The sequence below is a fragment of the Drosophila hydei genome, unplaced genomic scaffold, assembly GCF_003285905.1.
Source record: "Drosophila hydei strain 15085-1641.00,03,60 unplaced genomic scaffold, DhydRS2 tig00000060-arrow-pilon, whole genome shotgun sequence".
Lineage (NCBI taxonomy): Eukaryota > Metazoa > Arthropoda > Insecta > Diptera > Drosophilidae > Drosophila > Drosophila hydei.
Genome location: NW_022045656.1, coordinates 5,742,969 through 5,759,424, shown reverse-complemented (window position 1 = coordinate 5,759,424; position 16,456 = coordinate 5,742,969). Strand labels below are relative to the sequence as shown.

Below are 16,456 nucleotides of genomic sequence, written 5' to 3'. Positions count from 1 at the left end.
ATATATATATAACATATACACATACGTATTTACATATGTGGGACTAGGTATATAATTGTCGTTAAGCTGTCATAAATGAACAAACGTATGCATATAGATATGTAAGTTACAATATACACATATCCATACATACACATACCTATCTACGTATGAGTAAAAGAGCACTTTAAAAGTCCCCACTCAATAGCTTTCAACAAGATCAGAGCATACTGTTGAGTTCTACTTGAAACAACTTTATTTTATAGCTATTTACACACAAACACAATTCATTTGCATACTTACACACAATTATTTGCATCAATTATTTATTATTGTACATATTGATAAACGTTAATCAGCGTAGAGATTTGCGTGTGTGTATGGGAGCGTTCGCATGAGAAAATGTGTGTGAAGTACAAAGTCCAAACAATCTTCAGCCATTTGTGTTATACAAATGCATTCGCCTTATCAGTGGCACGCGGAACGCCGGACCACAACAAATAGAAAGAGCAAGAAAGACACTGGCAGTACGGAAGTTGGGGACAAAATACAAAAGTTGGCAGCGTGACAGGTATACTATATACACAGATATATAAATGGATTTACAATTATTTACAATTTGTTTATATATGAAAATTTATACAGTAAATACATATAAATGTATGTATAGCTAGCTGTATGTATATACACATTTGTATGTATTTATGAAGATGAGCTTCTAGTTATAAATGCACAGGGCCTGCTTTTATTGTTATACTGTATAACAGTATTCGATTGCAGCGGTTGCTAAACCAGCAGCGTAAGATGTGCAATATATGTACATATGTATGCATGCATATCTGCACTTAACTGCCAGTGAAGGTGTCTTCATTGTTTTGTATTCTTAAAATAAACTCTTTAAGGTAAATGTAAACAATTAATTGAATGAGTTTCACTTCATTTAAAACTGTTCCATTTTGTACTGTTATATGAGTATGCATACAAGTGTGAATAGAGTGAGTACTTACATACATACTTACCATACATGTATATGTGTCGAAGTGAGAAACAATGATCAAAACAAACAAGAAAAACTGCCTCGACCGGGTGGTAGATAAACGAAAGACAAAGCAAAAACAAAAACAACAACAACGCTGCCAGATGTCGACAGCAAACCAAAGAAATCCATGTGCATTAAGACATAATGTAATCGCCGTGAATGCCTACAGTCGTATATAAGTAGTGAACACACACACAAACACACTTTACGTTTATATATAAGCATGCAGATGGGTGTATGTATATGTATACATATTCAATGTTGTGCTTGTGACGCCTTCGCAATTGATTAAAACTACGTAGCGCCCGGCATCGGCGTCGGCATCGACATCGGCATCGGCGTCGGCCATCGGCCATTGAGCAGCGCAGTGCGTCGTAGCTGCGTTCAGTGCGATCGCAGACATTGTGCAAAACGGTTCGCATAGGCTGCCGAACGCTAAACGCTGGAATTGGAATTCAAATTGAAATTGAAATTGAGATTGGAAGTGCGCGACTAGCCGCAGGAATTGTGTTAGACCAATTTGAAAGCATTGCAGAGGGCATTATACCCCACCAGCCGAGGCGCAAATAGTTGTCCGAATTACAACAGCTTGTGGTAGGTCGCGCATGTAGCTAGTACTAGGCCACTGTATAAATACGTTCTTCAAGGCTGCACTATCAGCTCTGCCATTTGGCCTCGTCTTTAGGACCTGCTTATCGTGCCACGTTGTTCAGTTTTTTACGCTTTATTGTTAACAAATCAAATTGTTGTTGAATGCGACGCGTGCTCACTGCGGATCGCCTTATCAGTGGTGCGAACTGAACTGTTTTGAACTTGTTAAGTGCCCAAGTGCTAATTGATAATATGTACGAATCGTGCTAATCTTGATAAATTAACTACACTGAATCTAAGACGCAATTATTAAAATAATGTTAATTTAAAATTCCCTCATCAAATTTCTGAAATTTACAACTTTATTTTCTTATTCATAAATTTACCTTTTTACGGTAGTCAAAAACTCGTAATTGTTTCGGAATATTCCCGAAAACTCCCACAAAATTGAATTCATTAAAAGAAATCATACGATTATCAGCATTATCACCAAAAATAAATAGCACACTTAGAAACAACATTTTATGTATATTTTTATATATATATATATATTTATTCACCTACATATATGACTTGACGACACACCAAAAACCCGTATTCATACAAAGCAAAATACATTTGATATATTTTTAGCTTTATCAATTCGTTTTCTTTTTGGAGGCTCGACATATCTGCTCTCTCTCTGTGTTTGCCTACTTTTGACATCAATTTAAGCAACGATCATGGATAGCGTCAAGTCGTTTTTCGCCAACCCCAACAAAGAGAACAATCTGAACAATCAGCAAAATGGCGTTTTGAGTCGTTGGGCAACCTGGAACGGCAATATGCAGGCGCACTCGGATCCGGGTTCAGTGAACCCGACTAGGAGCGACACCAATCGTGGCGAAGCCAAACGCAAGGATAGTGATAGCTACTTCTATATCATGTAAGTGGGATACAAACAATACTGGGAAACAAGGGGAACACATCTATCTTGAATTTCTTATGATAACTAGTATAAAATGTAAGTCAGATATAATAAAAAAATACTGGGCGGGGGGCTTAAAATCTACCTAACCTCTTGCCACTATTTTTAAGGAATATAATATATATAAGCGGTCAGATATAATGAAAAAATACTGGGAAGGTATATAAACTGAATGTAGGGTTTGACTCAATTTATATGTATAAGTATATGTATTGAATCTATTTTTAATTCTTAGTTCTATATAATGCAAGTCAGATAAAAAATATTGGATAAGGTAAGGAATTTAGAGAATATATTAGTTATTTCAATCTATTCATAACTAGATTGAGTAACATCTGTTATATTTCAAATTCACTAACTTCTGGGATGCCAAAAAGGAGTTTAGGGATTTTTACTTTCACATAATATAGTATCAGATATAAGAAAAGTGGGAAGTGTCTGGAGATGAGTAAAATATTTGACTGATATAAAATGAATTCCATACCTCAAAGTATGACTTCCAGGGGTATGCCAAGGAATAGAGATCAATTATCAATTAATTATAGAGATGCAAGTCAGATATAATTAAATTTATATTGATCAAAGGTACAAGAGATTTCTCAGCATATCAGACAATATCAAAATCATATAAATAGTTCAGGCGTTGACTGCTAGAATTGCGATTATTATTTCTATATCAAATAAGTGCTAGATAATATGAAAATAATACTGAGCAATGATAGAAGAAATCAATAGCTTGAGCAATATCTATCTAAACGTCATAACACTATCAAGTATGCCAAATAAAAGTATGGCAAGAAAAACAGTTATAAAATATAAATACCAGATATAATCATTATAATGAGAGGTGGCAATAGATTAGGTGTAACCTATCTTGACTTTCTTATCAGCAGAGAAGACTTGAGTCATGAATTTGTTGTGGTTTCGATTCGCATTATCAGCATTATATATAGACTACACTGCAATATCTTGACAATACTTTTGGACACTCAGGGCTGTTAATTAAAATTAGAGTTTTGCGAGCAGTGTAAACAATTTGTGCGAATATTATTTAACTTTTTAATTGGGGCTCAAACGTTCTCTAGTGCTCTGTACGTAAACCAGTTTTTCGAACGGATCATTGTCATTGCCTTGAATAATACCAGTATCTCGTCTATAAAACCAACTTTCGTCACAAACAATTCCAAATCAGAAGCAAAGCAAAAGCTCTTAACGCCAGAGCTTAAAATCTAAGCACAGCGAGAGAGGGACAGGCAGAGTGAGAGTGAGAGTGAGTGGGAGAGATATCTATAGAGAGAGAGGAAAACCCGGTTTGGGGGATTACGTTGTTCTGGTTTGCAATTCAGTTATGAATTAACAGCGGCAAGCCTCAGTTGGGTATTTTTTTGTCGCGCTTAATTAACTTTATGGCTTGGAGCAGTTAAATATCCGAAAATAAACCCATCTGAAGCCAAGTATAAAGTGCGTGATTCAGCCGCGCAGTTAAAACAGTTTCAATTGGCCAACGGGCAGGAGTAGTTGCAGCGCGTAAGCATCAAGATACAATTAACTATGAATCATTCAGTTTGGATTACACATGCATTGGGCGCCATCTCTAATACTCTTCATCAATCGTCCCTCGTCTATATCAGCTAATGCTCTTTCTATTCATTTCAGGTGGCGGGCTTGAGGCGATATTCCAGCGGCAAGCGAAGCCATATGACATTAGGATAAGCATAATTAGTCTAAAGTTACCTGGAGTGGTTTTTTGATTATATCTAAAATTAGAGACATCGGCGCTGTGACAGACGTGTTTTGCCCTGTTGCACAATCTCCATAACCGATGTTTAGTGATATTAGCTATTTATTTATAATTCGTAATCTGTAAGCTGTAATTATATTTGATAATTGTCTGATCGAGACTGGCCGCTCTCTAACCTATATGGATGCGATAACAGTTATCGGCTTGATTTATTGGCTGCTCTGCATGCTCTTATTTGGACCCATAATGTTCTTTGTCTGCGTCTATTTACCTGAAGTGCCAGTGCGATATGTGAAGAGCTTGAGACAGCAAACCTAGGTCTTTTACACCTAACTTAATTGTCATATATATATATATATATATGTAGCACATAGAATATACTCTGGGTATATTATATTTTATACTGACATTGATACTACTGATGTACTACTATCGACAATACAACACAATAAAATCATTCATGTGGAACATTCAAGCGACGCGTTCGTTTCAATCTCGTCTACAAGGTTTCAGCTCTTCGATCTAGTGAGCGGCTAACCCGTGCCCCACTGGCCTTCCGGCCAGCATTCGCTGAAACAATTTATTTTTATGCTCGCAGTGATACTTGAAAGTGCATTGCACTCTATGGCTCGCCTCGTGTACACAATCTATGGGCATTTCGGATAAATGCTTCTCAAGTGTTTTGCAAAGGAATATGTAAGTCGAGCAGCTCACTGTGTTCACATATTATTGCCTTTGTTTTTGTGCTTACAAGTAATTGCTATTGAATTATTGTTTTTATACCCTGCTTCCACTGACAATGGGAAATCAGGGTATAATAGTATTGGGCAAATGTGTGTAAACGATAGAAGAAGGCGTGGCAGACACCATTAAATATATATATTCTTGTTAAGGGCGACAAGCTGAGTCGATGAAGCCCTGTTCGTCTGTCTGCCTGTCCGTGTAGACGCTCAGATCGACGCGTTCACATATACGGGCAGACGGACAGGGCTCAATCGACTCGGCTTGTTGGCCGTGAACTATCTTGCTATATTGTTAAGGCCAGTTTTCAGTTTGAGTCTAGTTACATACATTATTACATATAATAAATACATCACATACATTCATAAATTATAATATTCACAAAAATGTTAAGCTGCCCCTTCTTAAAGAAGATATACAACTATATGCAAAAAGTTACATGAATAAACTACATAAGCACGATAATGCTCTAGCACTAAGACTTCTGGATGACTCAAGCAACCATAGGCTACTTAAAAGATTTCATGTCCTAGACCTGCCCCACAGAAATAGATAAATATGTAAAGTAGTTAAATATATGGATTGTTCTCATTGGAGCCCCAGCCATCCGGTTAAGTAATATTATTGTTAAAAAATTAGTTTATTGTCTAGTATAAGACAGTTTGCAAAACGGCAAAATTAAAAAAAATGCATCACATACATTACATGCATTGCCAACATCACATATATCACATACATTTATAAATTCTATTTATAATTAGATTGATTTATAGTTAGATTGAAGTTAACAGCTTTTCGTTTTTTCTTTTATATTTTTCTATATTTTAGTAGTCACTACTATTTTTATGAACAACTAAAATTTGTTAATTTTTCTTTCTAAAGACCTGAAGCGCGCAGCTTCTAGTAGCTTTACTAGCAAAAACAAAACAGCTAAATCAAATAATTCAATAAGAAATATTTTAAATATGTACATATTTGCTTTAAAATTTGTTTTCAAATATTGTGTTTATCACTCAATTTTGTGTTCCAATATTTTGTGCTAAGACGCACTACTATTTTAATGAACAGCGCTTTATTTATAAGAAATAGCACCTTTTCACTTAACTAAACTTTTACTAATGACAGCTTGTAACTAATTTTATATTTATATATTTCAAATGTATTGAAAGAGTTCTCTAAACGGCACGGCCTGGCTTGCGGTTACACTGAAACCCAATCTGTGTTACTCCCTATATAAATACATATATATATATATAATATATATATAATATATATATATATATATATATATATATATATATATATATATATATATATAAATATATATATATATATATGTAAGCAGACACTTCTTAAACCCACACTTGAAGCTTACTTAACCTTGTCAACAAGCAACAAATTAAATTTCCCATAACGAATTTGATGCCTTAATTAAATTTTACGATAATTTTTCTATGAATGTTCAATAAAAATAGTTGATGATTAATTTGCATTAACAGAGCTTATCAAGTGAGCAGTACAATTCATAATATATATTTTATATATATTCATAATATATATTTTTTAGCAATTGGCTGAAGCTGAAATGAATCATATTGAAATTCATGTAATGCTCTATATATATATATATAAAAGTTGATCGATTAAGTGTCAAAGCTGCTTGAAAGGCTTTGCGCAGATAAGTTCTAAGAAAACAGTTTTCTCGGCGCTTCTAACCAACGAGAGTATTAGGCATAGCAATAGAATTTCATTATAAGTTTAGCTAAGCTTTTATATGTCGATTTATATACTAAACCTTCCATTACATTCAGGTCCCTGCTGCTAGATTGGCTAAAAGCTACTAACAACTTGCAGAGGAAGAGACTGGCTCAGTACCAGGTCGTTGACAGTCGCGATGTTTTTGTGGTTGGCAAATCAATATGCAAATGGCAGCCGGTGCGTGGGAGTTCGAGATTTCTATAGTAACTCGAATAAACAAAGAAAGGAAAAGCAAGCGTCGAACTCCATTGTTCTATTTCACAATTACGTAAAGTTTAGACTGTGAAAAACATAAATTCGTTCAGTTAATGTCAGGAAAAGGCTTACAAGCTTCAGTGTGTGTAAATTACAGAGGAAGAGCCGTTTAGTTAAAGAGCTTCGTACAAGGTGCATTTACGGCTAAGAATACTGCCTCAACATGCAAACCCCGAAAGTCAAAGAGGGCAAACCGAAGAAGGTAAACAATTATTGCAATCATATCTTGACACAGTAAGACTACACTGTGCAGACTCTTTTGGGTCGAGCACTTGCACAATTCCACAATTTCAAAATTCCGAGCAGCGAGCACCGGGCACCGGGCACCGGGCACATGCAAACACTTTGGGAGCTGTCAACATTGTGATTGCGCCATGGCTACGTGGCGAAGTCGCGTCGTCCTTCGTTACATGATTCTATTTTTGTATTTAAAAATTTGCGATTACTTTTTAATAAGTTGGCTGGAACGTAGCGTAGCAAAAGTTATTGGCGCTCTGATGGAACTTTGTCACGAAACATAATTTGCAATTTGCTCGAGGCGGCGCAGCTCGACCAGCGCAGAGCTGGCATGGGCTGGGGGCTTCGAGTGGGATGTGCAGGATGTTCGCCTGCCGTGTGCGTGCTCACAAAAGGGATGGCACTGCCAGCGTTCAGCTTTTAGCTTTAGATCACTTACTAAATACAACTTTATCTAGGCCTATCTAAAATATGGCGGAGCCTTGGCCAATTGAGTGTCGATGGCAATCAACGGCACCTACCAGCTCCAAACGCAATAAAAGAGTCAATAAATCAGACATGTATATGAGTTGGGCCATAAAAATAAATAGGTAACTCCAGCGACGCCTCTGGGCATTGCCATAATGGGTCGCAAGTCCTACATATTTACGGAAATGTCAACACCCTCTCGACTCCAATCGCATCCTTTGGCCATGACGTGCCGCCGACGTCAGCGACGGAAGTTTTTTGAAACTTTCGCGAACGTCATCAGGCACCTCTTGGCCCATTGGCAGTGCCTAACTCGAGCTAGTCCCAGACCTAGACTCAGTCGTGTTGCGCGCTTCAAGAGGTTCAGGCCTCGTGCTTAAGCATTTCATAGTGCCATCCATCAAAACAGATTGCCAAGATGTGGAAGCTAGCTAATAAGGCCATGGCGGTATATGAGTACATACAATCGTAGACTATCTGTAACTGTAACTATAATTGTATCTGCAACTCTGTATCTGTATCTGTAACTGTATCTGTACCTATATCTGTAACTGTATCTATAACTGAGCAGCTTAGTACTAGATCTAACGCAAGTTGCTTTAGTAGTGCCTACCTTTCTGTGTGTGTGTGTGCGTGTGCAGGTGTATGTGTGTGTAAGAGCAACAAGCCAAGCCAAGTCGAGCAACAAATATGTAAATACAATCTTAGAGACCAACTCTGACATATATATTATATATATATTCCAACAGCTGCAGCTCTGTATATACAAATCCTTATTTCTGTAGATCTAGTCATTGAGTCAAGTTGCTGTATATAAGTAGCTTAGTCCCGCTGCCTGCCAGCTCTCTGTTCCGCACTCGAAACATTAGTCCTTAGCTTGTAAAAAATATGCCACACGTTGATGACGCGCAGGATGAGGGTGCTCCTTGCAGCGCTAGCACGGACGAGCAGGCTGTGACGGAGCAACAGCTATCCGAGGAGGTAACTGCAACTGTCGCCCACCCATCCAGCACCACCCACTTGAGAGAGCTACAAGTGCTTTGCTTTCGGTCTACCGAAGGCAGTTACACTTTCCAAATCAATTTTAAATGCACAATTTTATTATGGGACATTCGGAGATTTGATGCTGTTATTCCTTACCAATGCTCTAATAGATCTGTATACTTTATGCAAAAGTTTTGGCTCTGAACATTAACTCACTGAACTGTCGTTAGGTTAGCTTAATAAGCTAACTATAAAATATTTAAATAGTATCTTTATTTTGTCCGATTGAAATGTTTTCTGTAAAGAGTTATCAACTCAAGGCCCTTGGCTTAGACTTTTGGAAAGAGTACACTTGAAGCACTTGTTAACATGCATGCTGTGGGTTATCAATTGTATTATACTTGAACTGCTCTCGTTGATCACCTAGCTGAAAGTCTGTGCACATTTAATTCGAGCAATTGAAGTTTGATTTGCCCTATAGTATCCTAGCATGTCCTGACGGAAGGTAAGTCTTTGAACAGTTGCGCACTAACGCAAATGCTGCCCACACAATTTACACTCGATTGGCTTCCCTATCCACTCCAAGCTCTAATTTTCTATCAACTCATTTGTTCAATAAACTTTAAAAACAAAAGGTCAGAACATCCAAGGGCAAGGAGGGTGGCGGCGGCGGTGGCGATGCCGATGACTTCGATGCCTGGATGAAATCGCGACAATTGATCAAGCCGGATGACCAATTGGAGCTGACAGAGGCCGAGCTGGGCGAGGAGGTCACCAAGGTGCTAACACCAACCAATACGAATGTGCTGCGCAATTTGGTTGTGTTTAGCTTCAAGGACGGGGAATACGTGCTGGCACCGACGCCGAGCAATACAGTTACTTTGATCAGCTTTGCGGGCAATTCGCTGCACGTGGATTCCGAAGAAGCGCGCTACCAGGTGGAGGAGTCCGACGAAATCGGCTATCCTTTGCCTATGCCCAACTATGCTGTGGTGGAGCAGCGGGAGACTTTGCAGGAAGGCGAAGAGGAAGGCGAAGGCGATGACGATGAGAAGATCGGCGTGGATGCCAAGCCAGTACCCGAAGGCGGCGACGAGGAAGAGGTCGAAGAGGAAGAGGACGAGGAGGGTAAGCAAGAGGGTGAGCACGCGACGGAGGGCGAAGGTGGCGCCGAGGAAGAAGAGCGCGCAGGAGCACAGCCAGCAATACCTACTTCAGGCAAAAAGAAGAAGCTCATCAATCAGTTCAACTACTGTGAGCGCGCCACTCTCACCTATGTCAATCCAAAGCGCGTAAGTAATGAGGGCCTAGACTAACAAGCTGAACTCCGCAGACCTGAACTCAATTGCATCTGCCGCAGAATGTGGACACCCAGACGATTCCTCCGCCGCGCTCACAATTCGGCGGCAACGTGCTGCAGTGGATCATCTATGACAGCTATAACGAGGACTACGAGGAGCAACAGAAAATGGGCCAATTGGCTGGCAAGCGCGTCTCGGCCAAAAAGACTTTCAAAAAGAAAACCGCCCACGCGGAGCAGCTGAACCGCAAATACCTGAGATGCTGGCAGATACTCGAGCGCATGATCAACCAGAACATCTTCGACGACATCGGCAACGACTATCGCTACTGGGAGGATCCGGCCGATGAGTATCGCGAGGGCGAGGGCAACCTGCTGCCACTTTGGAAATTTCAATACGAGAAGACCAAGAAGATGAATGTCACCGAGCTCGTCTTCAATCCAAGCTATTACGATCTCTTCGCCGTTTGCTATGGCTCGCGTGAGTGCAGCGTCTCTCTCTCTCTCTCTGACTCTTCACTACTTGAGGCTTCTTTAAAATTCCTAATTCTCTGGCAGATGATTTCCTAAAGCAGCACAATGAGGGCTACCTGTGTCTGTTTACCGTGAAGAACCCAGCCTATCCGGATTACATAAGTGAGTTAGTTTAGGCCATCAATCATTAGCTTTGACTACGTCTTCTCTTGCAGTTCAAACGGACTGTGGCGTCATGTGCTGCGATATACATCAGAACTATCCCTTCCTGGTGGTTATTGGACTCTACGATGGCAACGTGGCTGTCTACGATCTGCGCGATGGCTGCAAGGAGCCGATGTACGTGTCCAGAGGCGTCAAGTGTAAGCACGGCGAGTGCGTCTGGCAGGTGAAGTGGGGTCCGGATATGGCCGATGGTGAAATCAACTTTTACTCCGTGTCCTCCGATGGCTGCGTCTTCAGCTGGATCCTCATGCAGAACAAGCTGTGGGTGACCACCATAATTACGCTCTATATCGAGAACGGCATTGCGGATGGCCCAGACGGCACGAAAGTAACGCTCAGAAGCGGCGGCTCCTGCGTTCAATTCCATCCGACGAACCCGACCGTCTTTCTCGTTGGCACCGAAATCGGTCTGATCTACAAGTGCAGCACGTTATTTAGCTCCAAGTATCTGATGACCTACGATGCGCACAACATGTCCGTGTATCGCATCGATTACAATCGCTTCGACTCGAACATTTTTGTCTCCTGTAGCGGCGATTGGCGCGTCAAGGTGTGGGAGGATATGCGCGCCGATCCGCTCTTCATATTTGACCTGGGCTCTGCCGTGGGCGATGTCAAGTGGGCGCCGTACTCCAGCACCGTGTTCGCAGCTGTCACCACTGAGGGCAAGGTGCACGTCTTCGATCTCAATGTGAACAAGTACAAGCCCATCTGCGTGCAGGCCGTAGTGCCCAAGCGCAAGAATAAGCTCACTCGCCTGGCCTTCAACGAGAAGCTGCCCTTCATCATTGTGGGCGACGAGAAGTAAGTATTAACTGCGCTGCAAATGTTCAACATATAACTGCTGTCTTGCCTTCGCAGGGGCGCCACCACCTCTCTGAAGCTGTCACCCAATCTGCGCCTCATGGTCAAGCCGCCCAAGAAGCAGCTCTATCTCGATCAGCTAACACTGCAAACCGCCAAGTTAGAAAAGCTGTTATCCTTGGTGCGCGAGCTGCCGGACGGCGATCAAGCACCCGATGTAGCCACGACTGTGAATACCTAGAGCTAATGTATTATATTTTGATAAGTTACATATATAAAATTAGTACAGAGTTCTTTATTGTATAGACCTAACTTTGGCTTTAGAAATTTACATGCTCACTCGCTAACTTAGCCATACCTATATATAGACACCTAAACATATATGCGAACTAGCTATAAACACAGAGATTTAGGAAAGGAAAAAAACACAAAGGAACACATAACCTCAATTTTACAAATATCTTAAAACAACGTTCATATATAGCATATAGTATATAGCATACATGTACAGGAAGTGTGCAATTCAATTCATGCTAAGAACTGAATGCAATTTAGGCTAAGGTAAATGATTATCTACTCCTCCTCGGGGGCCAGGCTATCGGATTTGACCTTAATGTTCTTGGCCTCGAGGTACTCCAGCACGTTGTTGGGGCACATGATGCTCTTGCCGAGGAAGAGCACCGTCGACATGGGATGCAAGTAGTCGGAGGCAAAGGTGGCTGCCTTCCAGCCGAAGAAGCCGCTGGCTCTTACCTCGTTCCCGCTAATCTCGTAGGGCAGCAAGTTGACGCCCACCTGGTTCACCTTGGAGAACTGCACGCGGAAGTAGTGGCCGTCGGTTGCCTTGATCCAGTAGAAGCCTTCGTTATCCACGTGCGGCTTGCTCTGCGACTTCTTCATGGCATTCGAGCGCTCCAAGTCCTGCACATTGAAGCTGATGTCTATGTCGTAGGCGTCCGGCGAGAGCTGATTGCTCTCGATGGCACTTTTGAGCGCATAGTTGTCCAGCCAGTAGCGTATGCCCACATTCTCGAACTCCTCGAGCACATGGTTAAAGGTGGTCTTCAGCTTGTCCAGGCAGCAGGGCGGCGTGTGCTTGCCCAGATAGTAGTAGAAGGGGCGACTGTTGTAGACGCTGCCAATGCACGACTTTGTCGTGCGCTCACAGCCAAACAAATCGATATCCGTGACAGCCGGCAGACTAAAGTTGGAGTACGAGAACTGTGCGTCCAGCACTGGACTGTGCGGCTGCCAGTTGCCCTCGCGGGCTGCGGCCTTGCCGCCCAGCTTGTGAGTGCGCCTAACCAGGCGCTTGATCTGCAGCTTCTTGTACATCTCGCGGAACTGACGACGGCGCAGCTCCAGGCGTCGCTGTTTCGTGTGGAACGAGGCAAACAGCCTGCGCCCCTCCAGAAACGATTGCGGGAAAACACTTGTCTGCGGAAGTGAAATAAATGCGATAAGAAAGTAACTTGTGATAAGTAAAAACGTTGCGCTTGGTGGCATCGACTGCATAATACTCGTTCACGATCCCAAAACAGCCAAACTAAATGCAAAGCTAATTTGAGCGACCTAAGAAGTGTTTATATGTGAAGGAGCTCTTCTGTGGAGGAGCTCATTTGTGAAGGAGCTTAGCTATGAAGGAGCTCATCTATAGAGGATCTCACCTATAGAGGAACTCATCTGTGAAGGAAGTCATCTGTGAAGGAACTCATCTGTGAAGGAACTCAATCGTGAAGGAGCTCGTCTGTGAAGGAACTCATCTGTGAAGGAACTCATATGTGAGCAGCTTAGCTATGAAGGAGCTCATCTATAGAGGAGCTCACCTATAGAGGAACTCATCTGTGAAGGAACTCATCTGTGAAGGAACTCATCTGTGAAGGAACTCAATCGTGAAGGAGCTCATATGTGAAGGAACTCATATGTGAGGAGCTTAGCTATGAAGGAGCTCATCTGTTCAGGAGCTTTTCTATGGAAGAGCTCTTCTGAGGAGGAGCTCATCTGTGAAGAAGCTGACATGTGGATTAGCTCATATGTGGAGCAACATATCCATGGAGGAGCTCATCTGTAAAGGAGCTTATTTATGGAGAAGTTCAGCTGTGGAGGAGCTTAGCTATGAAAGAGTTTATCTGTGCAGGAGGTTTTCTATGGAAGAGCTCTTCTGAGGAGGAGCTCATCTGTGAAGGAGCTCATGTGTGGAGCAACTTATCCATGGAGGAGCTCATCTGTGAAGAAGCTCGTCTATGGAGCTTTGAAGGAGCTCATCTATGGCGGAGTTCAGCTGTGATTCAAATGCAAAACTTGGAAATCCATTAAAGCAGGAAAAGTCTAAACGGAGGACGACTGCGCTACAACTCAAGCCTTGGCGCAATCTATAGATAGAGTCAATAGCACACATAATACAATAATTATATTTTAGCCAATCGCACACGATCCTAACGAGCTTATGCAAACATAAATTCTATTCTATATAGATTTGCTGGAATCTAATCCAAATTCTATCTTATTAATTTGTAACATTCCGATATATAGAAATTTTTAACTCTCCACCCGATATATCCGCAACTGACGGACATTGAACTAAGCTAACATACTCTTTTAACATCCTGAACGTGCCTACAAAGCAAGCATATAGTTAGCATTATATAGATTACCGTTAGATTGGCAATCTTTGCCTGCACGTAGAGCATCTCCGGAAAGGGCAAGGCAAAAGGTTCCGGCATAGCGCCAAGTGCTGCCACGTCAATGAGTATTGCGTGCTTCTGCAGAAACTGTGAAGCAATGAAAATGATTTTAGATACATATATATATATAGATCAGATAGATATAGTTGTCTGATTGATCGCTTACCAAATCGCAATGCGTGCTATCATTGCGCGCTTCCAATTCCATGGTCCAATTGGGCAAGTCCAAGTTGAGCTTCGCACAGCTGCTAAAGGTTTTCGGATTGCCGGCGAATGGTATGAGGAGCAGACGACGCACTTGCTCCTCCGGCGCAACAGTCACCCGCTGTGCCTGGCCTTTGCCCGACTTTGTGTTCATCTCTCGCAAGATTTTCTGCAGCAGATTCTTGCTGCTCAGCCGCACGCTGTCGGGCATCAGCAGAGCATATTTGGTGTGTATGGCGGCGAGTGGATTCAGCTGCTCCCGCGTGCGACGCACATCGAAGGCCAAGCTCATGAAATGCACGGTCTGCTCCTCGCCGCTGGTCAGGTTGCGCTCAAAGCTGATCGGCGGATAGGCGTACTCGGCGGCGCCCTCCTGCAGCACCAGAATGGGCATATTGGGCACCACGTCCAATATGCTAAGAGAGTCGAGAGTCGAGTGTCAAGAGTAGTGGACATATCCGATTTGAGCTACTCACCTATCGATGCTGGGCCGCAGATCCTGTTCGAAATTGTAGTGCCCGTAGAACACAATTGTTATGGACTTGCGTATGTGCTTGTTGGCATTGCGTGCCTTGTCCTTTGGCGAGAGCTTCGGTCCGTGGGCCGTTTCGCCCTTTGGCTTGGCATCGGCGTCCTCGCCCGTCAGAGCGCGACTGATGCGCCGCCAGAGGAACGTGTTCCAGGTGTAATAGAAGAACACCAAATTGACAATGATGAAGCCAACTAGCAGCAGCTTAACCGAACGTAATCGAAATATCTTCATGATGCTGTGACTCCTGTGACAATTGGTAATGGGCAGCCCAGCGGCTTATCCTTGTGTATCTCTGAGCTCTGCGCTGTCAGCTTTATTGGCCATTTATCGTCTGAATGTTACAGGAACAAGTCGTATTCACTTTGGGGCTTGTTCCGGTGTAAACACATTTCATTTAATATTTTCTTGCATTTGTTTTTATTTTCGATTCCTTTTCAATTAGCTTTTCTCGACTATTTTTCATCTCAGAAGCTTTTAGCATTCGAACAGCTGATTTCCTAGTGGAATAAAGCAGCTGGTTTGGCAATAAGCTAAAATGCCGTTAGGGATGTCCTGTGCAAGCTTTCGCCTAAGCTTTTTCATAAATAACTAAGGATGCGCAACATACCCTTAATGCATGCAGGAAGCTCACCCAAACTCTCCCTTAAAAAGTAACATGGAAAAAAATATTAAAAACTAAAAAGCTAAATTTAATAAATAAAAGAAAACCAAGAAAATAATAAATAAAGAGCACATTTTTAAAATGTATAGAAATATTGAAGTTGAAGTTGAAAATAATTTAATTAAATAATTTTGTAACATTTTTCAACATTTTTTGTTTGCTTTTAGCAAAAATAAAACATATTTTGAAATTGATTTCTTTAGAAGTTTTAGAGTATTTATATATATTTTATATTTATCTATGTTTAAAATAATTTTAAAACCAATAAGTATAGTTTTACTAATTAAAAAAAGAAGAATATACTAAATATTCTTTTAAAATTTCAAAATAATTAAATTAAATAATTTCTGACATTTTTCTTTTTTTTTTCTTTTTTTGTTTGCTTTTAGCAAAAATAAAACATATTTTGAAATTGATTTCTTTAGAAGTTTTAGAGTATATTATATATATTTTATATTTATTATAGGTTGATATTATATATGAATATATTTTATTTTATATAATAAATTGTATATATATATATTTGCATTGGTTATATACGAACATAGTCAGAATATTTTTAGAGCTTAACGTAGAGATAAGAAATAATTTATATAAATTTTAAACATAAATTTTAAGTATAGACATACAAACACGAAAAAACACATACATACAGGAATGTTCACAAAAATAGTAGCGCGTCTGAATTTTGAAAAACAACATTTGGTGATAAACACAATATTTTGAAAACAATTTTAAACGAATATTAAGATTGGAAAATTTTTAATTAGTGAACAAAATAATATCTTATCTGTGAAGCTGTTTACCTTGAA

General features: G+C 40.7%; 3 protein-coding genes across 6 annotated transcripts; 2 read left to right on the top strand and 1 right to left on the bottom strand.

Annotated features, from left to right (window-relative positions):
- The first annotated feature begins 530 nt into the window (after positions 1–530).
- On the top strand, positions 531–4,809 carry LOC111593882. 4 transcript variants are annotated; one of them, XM_023306960.2, is made up of 3 exons: positions 531–550; positions 2,243–2,534; positions 4,233–4,491. In XM_023306960.2, exons 2-3 carry the CDS (start codon positions 2,332–2,334, stop codon positions 4,243–4,245), a joined length of 216 nt encoding a protein of 71 aa, XP_023162728.1. In that variant the 5' UTR covers positions 531–550; positions 2,243–2,331; the 3' UTR covers positions 4,246–4,491. The 4 variants fall into 4 exon arrangements, with proteins under 4 accessions (XP_023162728.1, XP_023162743.1, XP_023162720.1 ...); XM_023306975.2 differs by lacking the exon at positions 531–550 and adding an exon at positions 1,357–1,612 and having other exon boundaries at positions 4,233–4,809; XM_023306952.2 differs by lacking the exon at positions 531–550 and adding an exon at positions 1,357–1,612.
- A 2,247-nt stretch (positions 4,810–7,056) lies between these two features.
- LOC111592795 (dynein intermediate chain 2, ciliary) lies at positions 7,057–11,868 on the top strand. Its single transcript, XM_023305205.2, has 6 exons — positions 7,057–7,273; positions 9,396–10,052; positions 10,121–10,541; positions 10,619–10,696; positions 10,750–11,563; positions 11,621–11,868. Exons 1-6 carry the CDS (start codon positions 7,235–7,237, stop codon positions 11,802–11,804), a joined length of 2,193 nt encoding a protein of 730 aa, XP_023160973.1. The 5' UTR covers positions 7,057–7,234; the 3' UTR covers positions 11,805–11,868.
- A 268-nt stretch (positions 11,869–12,136) lies between these two features.
- LOC111593991 (fukutin-related protein) lies at positions 12,137–15,426 on the bottom strand. Its single transcript, XM_023307086.2, has 4 exons — positions 14,928–15,426; positions 14,414–14,867; positions 14,218–14,334; positions 12,137–13,000 (listed from the first exon to the last, which is right to left on the bottom strand). The coding sequence occupies exons 1-4, from the start codon at positions 15,212–15,214 to the stop codon at positions 12,137–12,139; spliced, it is 1,722 nt and encodes a 573-aa protein (XP_023162854.1). The 5' UTR covers positions 15,215–15,426.
- Between the last annotated feature and the right edge of the window lie 1,030 nt (positions 15,427–16,456).